This window comes from Ascaphus truei, chromosome 15 (genome assembly GCF_040206685.1).
Source record: "Ascaphus truei isolate aAscTru1 chromosome 15, aAscTru1.hap1, whole genome shotgun sequence".
NCBI lineage: Eukaryota > Metazoa > Chordata > Amphibia > Anura > Ascaphidae > Ascaphus > Ascaphus truei.
Window position 1 is genome coordinate 49,729,816 of NC_134497.1, and position 12,740 is coordinate 49,742,555.

The 12,740-nt window shown below is 47.5% G+C and overlaps 1 protein-coding gene across 3 annotated transcripts in view; it reads left to right on the top strand.

Moving 5' to 3' along the window:
* UQCC1 (ubiquinol-cytochrome c reductase complex assembly factor 1) overlaps positions 1–12,740 on the top strand; it is a 353,269-nt gene that overhangs the window by 264,329 nt on the left and 76,200 nt on the right. For all 3 annotated transcript variants that reach the window (XM_075572585.1, XM_075572586.1, XM_075572584.1), the window contains one exon: positions 9,178–9,291. In XM_075572585.1, coding sequence (XP_075428700.1) covers positions 9,178–9,291 — 114 coding nt within the window. The remainder of the gene's footprint in view (positions 1–9,177; positions 9,292–12,740) is intronic.

Sequence of the window (12,740 nt, forward strand, 5' to 3'; positions counted from 1 at the left end):
CTCACATCGCTCGACATAGTCTCTGCTACAGACGTCTATTCTGGCTCTCCCTTTGTCTTCGTGCATTCAGGTTACGACCCGGCTTGGCGGACGTGCTTACCTGTCTCTGGATCCCGGCTCCCTCTTGACCCTGCAGCTTCTTCCATCCCTTGACCTCAGCTTGGACCTCGACCTGCCGGATCTCTCTCTCCCCGGCCTTTGGCTAACGGCAACCACTTCGCTCCTTCAGTACCGGTACCGGCAAGTATTGCTACACCTGTTCACACCAGGCCTGGCAACGCCAAAACACCACACTCCGGACACGCTCCCTCTGCTGCGGGTGCGTGCACTTATACGTCCCCACCTCAGTATAAGGGACGAGTCTGGTCTGCGGGCAGCACCGGCGTAACATTATGTCGAGCCCACAAGACGCAGACCAGACTGACATGGCCTCCATGGTGACGGCCATGTATCAACAAGTCCAGGCCCTAACTGACCATATGGCTCACCTCACTCAACAGGTACAGGACGTTTCTTTTCGGGCACCACCTGGGACCGCACCGCCACTGTCGCCAGAACCGGGTACTGCCGTGACTTCCGGCCCGAAGATCCCGGCACCTAAACCGTATGCAGGGGATCCACACGCCTGTCGCGGTTTTCTCAATCAGTGCGAGATCCAGTTTGTTATGGCTCCACAGCAGTACTCCACTGGTCGCAAGAACGTGGCATATGTGTACAGCCTGCTTACAGGGAAAGCACTGGCATGGGCCTCCCCAATTTGGGAACTCCGTCCCGATATCACCCGTGATTATGCAGCCTTTAGATGAGACTCTCGACAGGTCTTCGATACCCCTGCACGCCAAGAAACTGCCTCTGACTCTTTGCTTGAACTTTCCCAGGGACGTCGTTCCGTGGCCCAGTACGCCTTGGAGTTCAGGACCATAGCAGCTGAGACACGATGGGGCCAGGATGCTTTAGTCTCAGTCTTCTGGCGTGGCTTAACAGATTCCGTCAAGGACGAGCTCGCCTCACAACCCAGGCCAGGGCTTATGGAGGAACTCATCTCCCAGGCCAATCGAGTGGATCAGCGCCTGCACGTACGCCGCCTCCAGCACCAGCTTCTTCGATTTACACCCTTCCGTGCTCCTTTTCCGAGATTCTCTCCTACCACAGGACCTGCCGTCTCCCGCTACCCGCTTTGGACGCTCCGGAGCCGATGCAACTTGGAGTCCAGCATACCCGGACACCAATACAGCAAGCTCGCCAAATCGGTGGATTATGTTATTACTGCGGATCCTCCGAGCATCTGATCCGTGAATGTCCACTACGCTCAGGAAACGACCAAACCCAGTAAGTACGAAGGGGCTCTCCCTGGGTGCTAAATCTCCTTGTCCCCTTTTCAGGAAGGAACTTCCCAAGAAATTAACCATTCCCGTCTCTCTCTCGGGTCCTACCTTCCGTACCTCCACTGCGGCATTTATCGATTCCGGCGCGGGAGGAAATTTCATGGACCAAGCCTTCTCTGAAAAGAACCAGATTCCACTCGTTAGGAAGAAGTCTGGTCGGGATTGACGAGCGTCCGCTCACCCCGGCATATATTTCCTTGGAGACTCGCCCCATCACCCTTTCCTCTCATTCACACAAGGAGACCTTGGCCTTTGATGTAATCCACGCTCCCGGAACTCCGGTCACTCTCGGCTTACCCTGGTTACAGAAGCACAATCCTCTCATCAACTGGACATCCCAAGATCCTATTGCTTGGAGGTCGAGGTCGGAGGAGCCGTTTCCACCAGCCGTACTTCCGCCTCGACTGCTGGCCAATGCATCCAACCCTAGGGGAGGATTGCCCGCTCCGTATGCTGCTTTTCTGGATGTCATCTGCAAAACCCAATCCGAACTACTACCTCCTCACAGATGTTACGATTGTCCTATAGACTTGGTACCTGGATACACTTTGCCCAAATACAAATCCTACCCCTCTCTCTTCCTGAGACGGAAGCCATGGACGAATATATCCGTGAGAACCTTAAACGGGGCTTCATTCAGCACTCCAATTCACCCGCAGGAGCTGTATTCTTCTTCGTCAAGAAAAAGGACGGTACTCTCAGACCGTGTATTTTTTACCGGGGACTGAACCGCATCACGGTGAAGAACCGTTACCCACTTCCTCTCATTTCTGAATTATTCGACAGACTTCAAGGTTCTAACGTGTTCTCCAAGCTTGACCTTCGCGGGACGTATAATCTTATTCGCATCCGGGGGGGCCACGAATGGAAGACTGCATTCAACACCCGTAGCGGCCACTACGAGTATCTCGTGATACCTTTTGGATTATGCAACGCTCCGGCGGTTTTTCAGGACTTTATCAACGACGTCTTTCGGGATGTCCTTAATCAGTTTGTAATTGTTTATTTGGATCCTTATCTTTTCCAAGAATCTACAGGACCATATCATCCATACCAAGTTTCTACTCTCCCGTCTCCGAGAGAACCGTTTGTTTGCCAAGATGGAGAAATGTCTCTTTCACCAGTCTACCACCTCTTTTCTGGGATATATTATTTCCAACACGGGATCGGCCATGGATCCTGAGAAACTTAAAGCCGTAATTGATTGGCCGCAACCTAACTCCCTCAAGTCTATTCAGCGGTTCCTAGGCTTTTCCAATTATTACCGGAAGTTTATTCGTAACTTCTGAACAATCATCGCCCCGATCACAGCACTGACCCAAAAAGGAGCTGATCCTTCGTCTTGGCCTCCTGAGGCAGTCATAGCTTTTGAAACACTAAAACAAGCTTTTGTCTCAGCTTCCATCCTTCGACACCCGGACACCAATTTTTCTTTCACCCTAGAGGTAGACGCTTCAGACTGCAGGGCCAGCGCTGTCCTATCCCAAAAGTTTTCTCCCCAGGATAAACTTCACCCTTGCGGTTTTTTCTCGAAGAAGTTTTCCCCAGCTGAGAGGAACTATGATGTGGGCAATAGAGAACTTTTGGCCATCAAGTTGGCCCTTCAGGAATGGAGACATCTGTTGGAGGGGTCAAAAGAGCCGTTCACTATTCTCACGGACCACAAAAATCTTTTATATATCGAGAATGCCCGTCGCTTAAGCCCCCGCCAAGCCCGCTGGTCGTTATTTTTCTCCAGGTTTCATTTTATTTTGTCTTACATTCCCGGCACTAAAAACGTCAAGGCGGATGCTCTCTCTAGACAATATTCTTCTGATGAGAGACCAGAGAAAACTACAGAGTCTATCCTTCCCAAACAAAAGATCCTCGCGGTCGCTACAATCAAAAATCTTGAGAGGATCATCAAGTCTCAAAGCCACCTTCCTAGCGATCTTGAGATCCCGAGGGATACCTTATACGTGGAGGCCAAGTTTATTCCGGAGATTCTGGAATGGGGACATGCTCGTGCGGCAGGACACCCAGGCTACAAGAAGACTTTGGACCTCATCCGTCGTACCTTTTGGTGGCCCAATATGGCCAAATCTATTCTTGAGTTTACCCGGGCCTGTCCGGTATGTGCACGCAACAAGATTCCTCGCCAGAGACCCCATGGTCTTTTTTTGCCCTTATCCATCCCGGAACGTCCCTGGTCCCACATATCCATGGATTTTATTGTCGAATTGCCTAGGTCGAATGGCATGAACACTATTCTAGTAGTTGTGGATCGGTTTTCCAAGATGGCACACTTTATTCCTCTCAAAGGATTACCCTCCTCACCCGCCCTGGCTGATATTTTCTCCAAAGAGATTTTCCGTATTCATGGGATTCCCACATCCATCGTGTCTGATCGGGGCTCCCAGTTCGTCTCCAAATTCTGGAGGAATTTCACCAAGAGACTGGGTATCTCATCTTCCTTTTCTTCTTGATATCACCCCCAATCCAACGGACAGACCGAGAGGGTTAATCAATCCCTCGAGAAATATTTAAGGTGCTTTGTCTCTAATTCTCAGGATGACTGGGCAGAATTACTTATCTGGGCTGAATACGCTTTTAATTCTTCCAGGAATGAGTCTACCCGTGAGACCCCCTTCTTTATCAACTACGGATTCCATCCGGCTCGCCTACCGATTGCTAAAAACTCCTCTGGAGTACCAGCCGTGGACGAGCATATTGCTCTTCTACAAGACTCTTGGTCCAGGTCCGCCCTAGCCGATATTTTCTCCAAAGAAATTTTCCGGATCCATGGCATACCCACGTCCTTCGTATCGGATTGTATCTCTCAATTTGTTTCCAGATTCTGGAGATCCTTCACAAGAAGACTGGGCATTGCTTCCTCCTTTTCAAGTTATCACCCTCAGTCTAATGGACAGACCGAGAGGGTCAATCAATCTCTCGAGAAGTATTTAAGGTGCTTCGTCTCTGACTCCCAGGATGACTGGATGGAATTGCTTTCCTGGGCTGAGTATGCCTTTAATTCCACCAGGAATTAATCCACTGGTGATACACCTTTCTTTATTAATTACGGCTATCACCCAGCTTGCCTACCTATTTCCAAGATCTCCTCTGGAGTTCCAGCTGTGGATGAACACATCTCCCTCCTACAGGACTCTTGGGCCAGAATTCAATCTGCACTTCAAAGGGCCTCCCTGTCTTCTAAAGTCCAGGCTGACCGCCGTCGCCAACCTGCACCCAACTACAAACCAGGTGACAAGGTATGGTTGTCTACTAGAAATATCCGCCTCAAAACCCCTTCCCCCAAATTGGCTCCTAGGTTTCTGGGGCCATTTCCTATCATGGAGCAGGTTAACCCGGTGGCTTTCCGTCTTCAACTACCCCCAAGCATGCGAATTCCTAATGTTTTCCATACTTCACTTCTCAAACCGTTCATCTCTAGCCCTCTGTTCCCGGACCACACTCTTAAACCAGATCCTGTGATCATACAGGGCAACGAAGAGTACGAGGTCCAGACCAAACTAGATTCCCATCTCTCCAGAGGGAAATCCATTTCTTGGTTCATTGGAAGGGTTTCGGACCCGAGGAGAGGTCTTGGGTACCTCTTAACGACATCCACGTACCAGGACTTCTTAAACGCTTCCGGAAAAAGTTTCCATCCAAGCCATGAAGGGGGGGGTACTGTGAGGACTCGGGGGTCACGTCGGTCGCAGCGTGACCTCACCTCTGTCCGCTCCCGCGGCTGTGCGGCTCCCTCCTCACCCGGCCTCCCTGCTGAGGGGGCTTCCCCGTCCTCCCCGCCCGTCGAGCTGCTGCTGCCCCGCGCGGGGCTGGTGCTCGGCTGTCTGCCATTGCTTCTGCGCGCGCATCCCCTGCGGTTACGGAACACATTCCAGCACCAGCTAATTTATTCACTGCTCTTATAGTGAAGCGACACCTCCCTCCCACACACTGGTTACTAGTTAACCCTAAACCTTATCACCTGGCAGCGTATTATGGAAACCAATCCTGGACTGCTCCTAGGGCTCCTCCAGGCCTGCCTCCGTTAACCATTGGTCAGCCACAGTACTTAATGCCTGTTCTGCCTCTCTCACATCGCTCGACATAGTCTCTGCTACAGACGTCTATTCTGGCTCTCCCTTTGTCTTCGTGCATTCAGGTTACGACCCGGCTTGGTGGACGTGCTTACCTGTTTCTGGATCCCGGCTCCCTCTTGACCCTGCAGCTTCTTCCATCCCTTGACCTCAGCTTGGACCTCGACCTTCCGGATCTCTCTCTCCCCGACCTTTGGTTAACGGCAACCACTTCGCTCCTTCAGTACCGGTACCGGCAAGTATTGCTACACTTGTTCACACCTGGCCTGGCAACGCCAAAACACCACACTCCGGACATGCTCCTTCTGCTGCGGGTGCGTGCACTTATAGTCCCCACCTCAGTATAAGGGACGAGTCTGGTCTGCGGGCAGCACCGGCGTAACAGTTCTTTACAGTAAGGGCAGTTAAAATGTGGAATTCATTACCCATGGAGACTGTGATGGCAGATACAATAGATTTGTTCAAAAAAAGGTTGGACATCTTTTTAGATGGGAAAGGTATACAGGGATATACCAAATAAGTAAACATGGGAAGAATGTTCATCCATGGAATAATCCGATTGTCAATTCTTGGAGTCAGGCAGGAATTTATTTTACCCCTTATGAGATATCATTGGATGATATGTCACTTGGCTTTTTTGTTTGCCTTCCTCTTGATCAATAAGGAAGTATAGATATAGGATAATGTATATGTTGTCTAAATTTTACATAGGTTGAACTAGATGGATGTATGTCTTTTTTCAATGTCATCTACTATGTAACTATGTAAATGCCTTCATGATAAACCGCCTTTTGGAGAAAGGTCACAGAGATTGCCTCCTGCGGCCGTAGAAGATGTGTGACACTACTTACAGGAATATCTCAGTCCCAAAGCCCGTATGCTGAAATACACTGCACAGACCAGTTCTACTTGGACGGAAAGAGCGCTATACAGGAGCTGATATCCTTGTGGAGGGGGACCCCGGATGCTGTATCTGACTCTAGATGATCAGTGTGGGAGATGCAGTTTGTGGTAACATGTCCCAAACATGTTAATGCTGTTTTACTATAACTTTGATGTACGTGCAATACCTATCTGTGGACTGAATGACTGTGTGAAGTCTGGACCGCATGGACATCACCAAACGCTGGGTTTCCTCCTTTGTGATGCTTTGCCAGGCCTTTACTGCAGCTGTCTTCAGTTGTTGTGTGTTGGCGGGTCTTTCTGCCTTAAGTTTTGTCTTCAGCAAGTGAAATGCATGCTCAATCGGGTTGAGATCAGGTAATTGACTCGGCCATTGCAGAATATTCCACTTATTTGCCTTAAAAAAACTCCTGAGTTGCTTTCGCAGTATGTTTTGGGTCATTGTCCATCTGTAAAGTGAAGCGCCGTCCAATCAACTTTGCTGAATTTGGCTGTATCTGAGCAGACAATATATCCCTATACACTTCAGAATTCAACCGGCTGCTTCTGTCTTCTGTCACATCATCAATAAACACTAGTGACCCAGTGCCATTGTAAGCCATGCATGCCCATGCCATCACACTGCCTCCACCATGTTTTACAGATGATGTGGCATGCTTCGGATCATGAGCCGTTCCAAGCCTTCTCCATACTTTTTTCTTCCCATCATTCTGGTACAGGTTGATCTTAGTTTCATCTGTCCAAAGAATGCTGTTCCAGAATTGGGCTGGCATTTTTAGATATTGTTTGGCAAAATCTAATCTGGCCTTTCTTTTCTTGAGGCTTAAGAATGGTTTGCACCTTGTTGTGAACCCTCTGTATTTGCTCTCGTGAAGTCTTCTCTTTATGGTAGACTTAGATAATGATATGCCTACCTCCTGGAGAGTGTTCTTCACTTGGCTAGATGTTGTGAAGGGGTTTTTCTTTACCATGGACAGGATCCTACGATCATCCACCACTGTTGTCTTGCGTGGACCTCCAGGCCTTTTTGTGTTGCAGAGCTCAACAGTGCGTTCTTTTTTTCTCAGAATATACCAAACTGTTTATTTGGCAACTCCTAATTTTCCTGCTATCTCTCTTTTTTTTTTTGCAGCCTAAGAATGCCCTGTTTCACTTGCATTGAGAGCTCCTTTGACCGTATGTTGTGGGTTCACAGCAACAGCTTCCAAATGTGAATGCCACACCTGGAATCAACTCCAGACCTTTTACCTGCTTAATTGATGATGAAATAACTAAGGAATAGCCCACACCTCTCCATGAAACAGCATTTGAGTCAATTGTCCAATGACTTTTGGTCCCTTGAAAAAGAGGGGGCTACATATTAAAGAGATGTAATTCCTATACCCTTCCTCCAATTTGGATGTGAATACCCTCAAATTAAAGCTGATAGACTGAACTTTAAGCCCATATTCATTATTTAACTGTAACTTGAATTTATTTTGGTACACACCCGAAATAACAAAACTTGTATCAGTGTCCAATTATTTCTGGACCTAACTGTATTTGTATATAGTTATCCTATCCCCTCTTAGACACCTTTTCTAATGTAAATATATCTAATTTGGCTAGCCTGTCCTCCTAAGATAGATTGTCCATCCCCTTTATTAATTTGGTGACTCTTCTCTACACTCTCTCTAGTTCCATAATGTCTTTTCTAAGGAGTGGTACTCCATATTCAAGGTGTGGTCTTGGTCAAGGAGTGTGTGATACAGGATTTGATAGGAAGCCAGGAGAGGGATTTCAGCAGGGGATATGCCGAGACAGATTTAGGAAAGCGTAGAGTGATTCTGGCAGCAGCATTTAGGATTGACTGTAGGGGAGACAGGTGAGAGGCAGGAAGGCCGGACAGTAGGAGGTTACAGTAATCGAGATGGGAGAGAATGCGGGTCTGTGTCAGAGTTTTAGCAGTCGAGCAACAGAGGAAAGGGCATAACTTTGCCCCCCCCCCGTTTCTTGCCTTCTCACCCCCTTCTTTCGTGTCTATCCCCCTTCACACTCTCCCCCACACTTTCTCCCTTACACTAACTCTCCCCCTCTATCATCCACTCTCTATGCACACACACATTCACCCTCTCTAACTTACACACACACTCCCGCTCTCTCACTCACACACACAAACACACACACACACACGTCCCCTCACTCTCTCTCTCACACACACACACGTTCCCTCACTCTCACACACACACATACACTCCCCACTCTCACACACACACTCTCCCCCTCTCACACACACACCCTCTCTCCACCTACCCCATACGGACATACTCTATCCCCCTCCCCCACACAGACACACTCTCTCTCCCCCTCCTCTACACACAGACACACTGTCTATTTAAGGGATCCAGCACTCGCACTGATTCTTCCTCTCTCTCCTGTCAACCGGAAGTTGACGGCAGAAGCAGGGAGAGGAAAGAGCAGTGGTCTGCTGCTGCTTCTGCTGTTATGTGGGGCGCCGCTGGACCTTAGACAGCTGGAGAGTTATCCTAGCTCTCCCACTCTCCCCCATGATCAACCCTTGAGGGGTGGTCGCGGAACCCCGGTAAAAAATCACTGCCATAGACACTACTGTAGTTTGTCTCCCTTTGTCTGACATAGAGGAAGAGGACTCAGGCCCCAAGCTTAGCAGCAGGTGTTAGCTTGAGGCAAATAAGAGGGGTTACACGTATTATGATTATTGTTTAAAAAATGCTATTTTGAGATGTCGTAGCATTTCATACCTTATTCGCTACTTAGTCAAACATTAAAACTAATGTTTGTTTTAGGGAATTCTGTCTGACGACCATGTTCTGGCAGCAGCTGTATGGCGAAATCTTTTCAACAAGCAGTGTGACGATCCTCGACAACTGGAACTGATAGTGGAATATGTACGGAAACAGGTAATAATATCTCAAAACAGAAATCCGCTCCCTATATTAACTCATACAGTACTGTATAATGTTGGTATCTTGCGCTTTAAAAAAATATATATATATATTATAGTGTGAGAGAATCATGATTTTTTTTTCTCTGAGTGCTGGAGGTGTCATGGTGCGTGAGTGCCACAGTACAGTGCGGTCATGTGCCTGTGGTGTCCATTTTAGATGAGGAGGGATCCTTAATGGATTAAATGATTATTATTTAAAAAATCAATCTCCCTTGGCATGGTGTAGTTATTGTCATGGGGCCCCCAGAGTGAAAGCCCCCATGACGTACTGTAGTGACTACGTCCTGGGGCTCCGAAAGGGTTAATCTCTCGTGTCTGAGGATAACTTCCCGGACACTTAATTTTTCAAATGCTTATATCTCCTGGATAGCGAATTGGAAAACTAAAAGCATGGCTAGCAAGGTCAAGGAGAGATCTCTTAAAGAAAGTTTTTCAAAAAATCAACAAGAGACAGTGATCCACACGCACTGCTGCTTTAATCTTTATAAAATTGGTTTCTAACCGGCTGATGAAGTGCACAGGTAGAAGAAAGATTCGTCTTGGTCTGTTAGATTGACATAGGTTTGGAAATGCATAATAATGGATTGCTCACCACGGACTGATGTTTGTCAAATTGGGTTGCCACCCATATAGATCGTGGTAGTCAGGACCCCTCTTTAAACACTCCGTCAGCAATACACGTGTTATACTGTATGCAAGATGAGAGAGAAGACTACATAGTGCGATCAATATGGTACATAAATCTTTATAAAACGAAGGTTTAATAATGCGCACTTACAATAAGTCAATTAAAATCATGCATGTATCACACAAATGGATGATTTTAATTGACTTATTGTAAGTGCGCATTTTTAAACCTTCGTTTTATAAAGATTTATGTACCATATTGATCGCACTATGTAGTCTTCTCTCTCATCTTGCATATAACACGTGTATTGCTGACGGAGTGTTTAAAGAGGGGTCCTGACTACCACGATCTATATGGGTGGCAACCCAATTTGCCAACTGCCTTTGATTTGCTGACGTCCTGTGAGTAGATTAATCATATGAGCCAAGACACTGTCTGAAAAATTCATTGAATTCATTACGTCTGCACTTATTTGTGTACCATTTGTTTTCTTTTCCCATTATGCTCCCCCTGGATTGTTTGAGACACTGCTTTAACCGTTGGAACCCGTGAAACAGGTCCCACCAGGAGGTTTTTGAGCTGGGTGTAGAAACACTATCTTTTTCATCATCTTAACACTTGTTTTTTATTATTTAATTTTAATTTGATCACTTTCTTCTTTAAGTTGTTCGCGCCTTTATCACTTTTATCACAATATAATTTATTTATATAGCGCCATTAGTGTACATAGCGCTTCACAGTAGTAATACACGTGACAATCATATAAATAGCAAATAATACAAATAACAGATCATGGGAATAAGTGCTTTAAACATAAAAGTAACATTTCGGAAGAGGAGTCCATGCTCTGAGGAGCTTACAATCTAATTGGTAGGAAGAATGTACTGTAACGCCTGTATGCCCGCAGACCTGGCCAGTCCCGAGTACTGAGGTGGGTAGGGTTATAACACGCACCCACAGCAGTGAGGGCGTGCCCGGAGTGTGGTAGTCCATTGCCGGGCCTGTAGAAAGATGGTTAAGGTATACTTGCAACGCCTTGGGATTCAGAGTTCGGATAGTGATGTCCATGTGCCAGATTCTAGGGCAATAGACAGCAGGATAGTGATGTCCGTAAGCCAAAGTCCAGGGATAACAGAAAGCAGCAAAGTCGTATCCGTAAGCAGGGTTCAAGGGCAGGAGAGAGCAGGGTAATCCAGTACAAAGCAGAGTTCAAGCCAGGGAGATCCAGGGGTAAGCAGGAGCAGGAACAAACGCTGAAAGACACAGGAGAGCCAAGCATAGGACTGCACACACAGAGGTCACAAGAAGCTATGCAGAGCAATGAGCTAGAGGACAGACAGGGGTTATAAAGGAGGGAACACCAATGGGAGAGAGAGGAGGAGTAGAGGGTGAAGTGAGAGGCAGCAGGGATAGGTGAGAAGGAGACAGGGAGGAGACAGATAAATCAGAGAGGGAGATGGCTTATACAGCATGGGGGCGGAGCCAGAGGTCTGGGGAAGTTTACAAGAGGAGCATGTGCGCGCGCCCTCTGTAAGGTTGAGGAGAGGAGAGGGAGGAGCATAAAGTGGGCTCAAAGGCTGGTTGGTTAAAGCTGCAGTTCAAGGTCCTGTTTTTTTTACTTCAATAGTTTCATGTGGGCAATTTCTACTTACCTAAAGAACTGCATAGCTGCCGGTCAATTCATTCTCCGTCTATTAATCGGCGAACTTTGGCGACATCTTTAGTTCTGGGGAATGTAAATGGTTGCTATAGGAACAAACATGCTTGTTAAAATAGAATACAAGAAAATTGGTGTTTCAAAGTGGTTTTTTTTAAATCAGAAAATGCTAAAAGTGTTTTTTCTTACTACAGAACTGATTTATAAAAATAAAAACACACATGCAGGATATTGCTTGAACTGCAGCTTTAATAGAGCGCAGGTTTCTGCAGAAACGAGAGGTACTGTAGATGGAGACGGGGAGAAGCGAGATAGAGAAAATGAGATGAGGCGATGGTCAGAGATAGGAAAGGGGGAAATGGAGGAATCAGAGACAGAAAAGTTTTTAGTGAAAACAAGATCTAGATAGTGGCCGTCCTTGGGGGTTCTGGCTGCAGTCCACTGTTGAAGGCCAAAAGAGGAGGTTAGAGAGAGAAAGCGGGCAACCCAGGGGAGAGAGGGGTCATCAATGTGGCAGTTGAAGTCCCCCAAGAGAAGAACAGGAGAGTGAGGAGAGAAAGAATGAGAGACAGGATTCAAAGTGAGAGAGAAAGGCAAAAGTTGAATGAGTAGTGGTAGGTGGGCGATAGATGACCGCCACATGGACAGGGAGAAGAGAGAAGATCTGGACAGTGTGAGCCTCAAAGGAGGGATAAGCAAGAGAGGGGGGAATGAGAAGGGTTTGGTAACCGCAGAGAGAGGAGAGGTGGAGCCCCGCTCCTCCACCCCTGCCACCAGGGCGCGGAGTGTGAGAGAATGAAAGGCCACCATAAGAGAGGGCAGATCCAGAGCAGAGTCAGATTGAGTCAGCCAGGTCTCAGTTATAGCAACTATGAGAAGAGAGTGAGAGAGAAAGACGTCATGGACAGAGAGGCACTTTTTGGAAAGGGAGCGAGCCTTTCAACGGGAAGAGGAGAAAGGGAGAGAGGAGGTAGGGTGGCAGGGGATTGGTATGAGGTTGGAAGGGTTGACACCAGAAGGAGTAGAAGTTGCATTTGGCAGATGAGGACTAGAGCATGTAGAAATAAGGCAGGGACCAGGATTGGGCGAGAGATTTCCCCAGAAGCGAGGAGGAGAA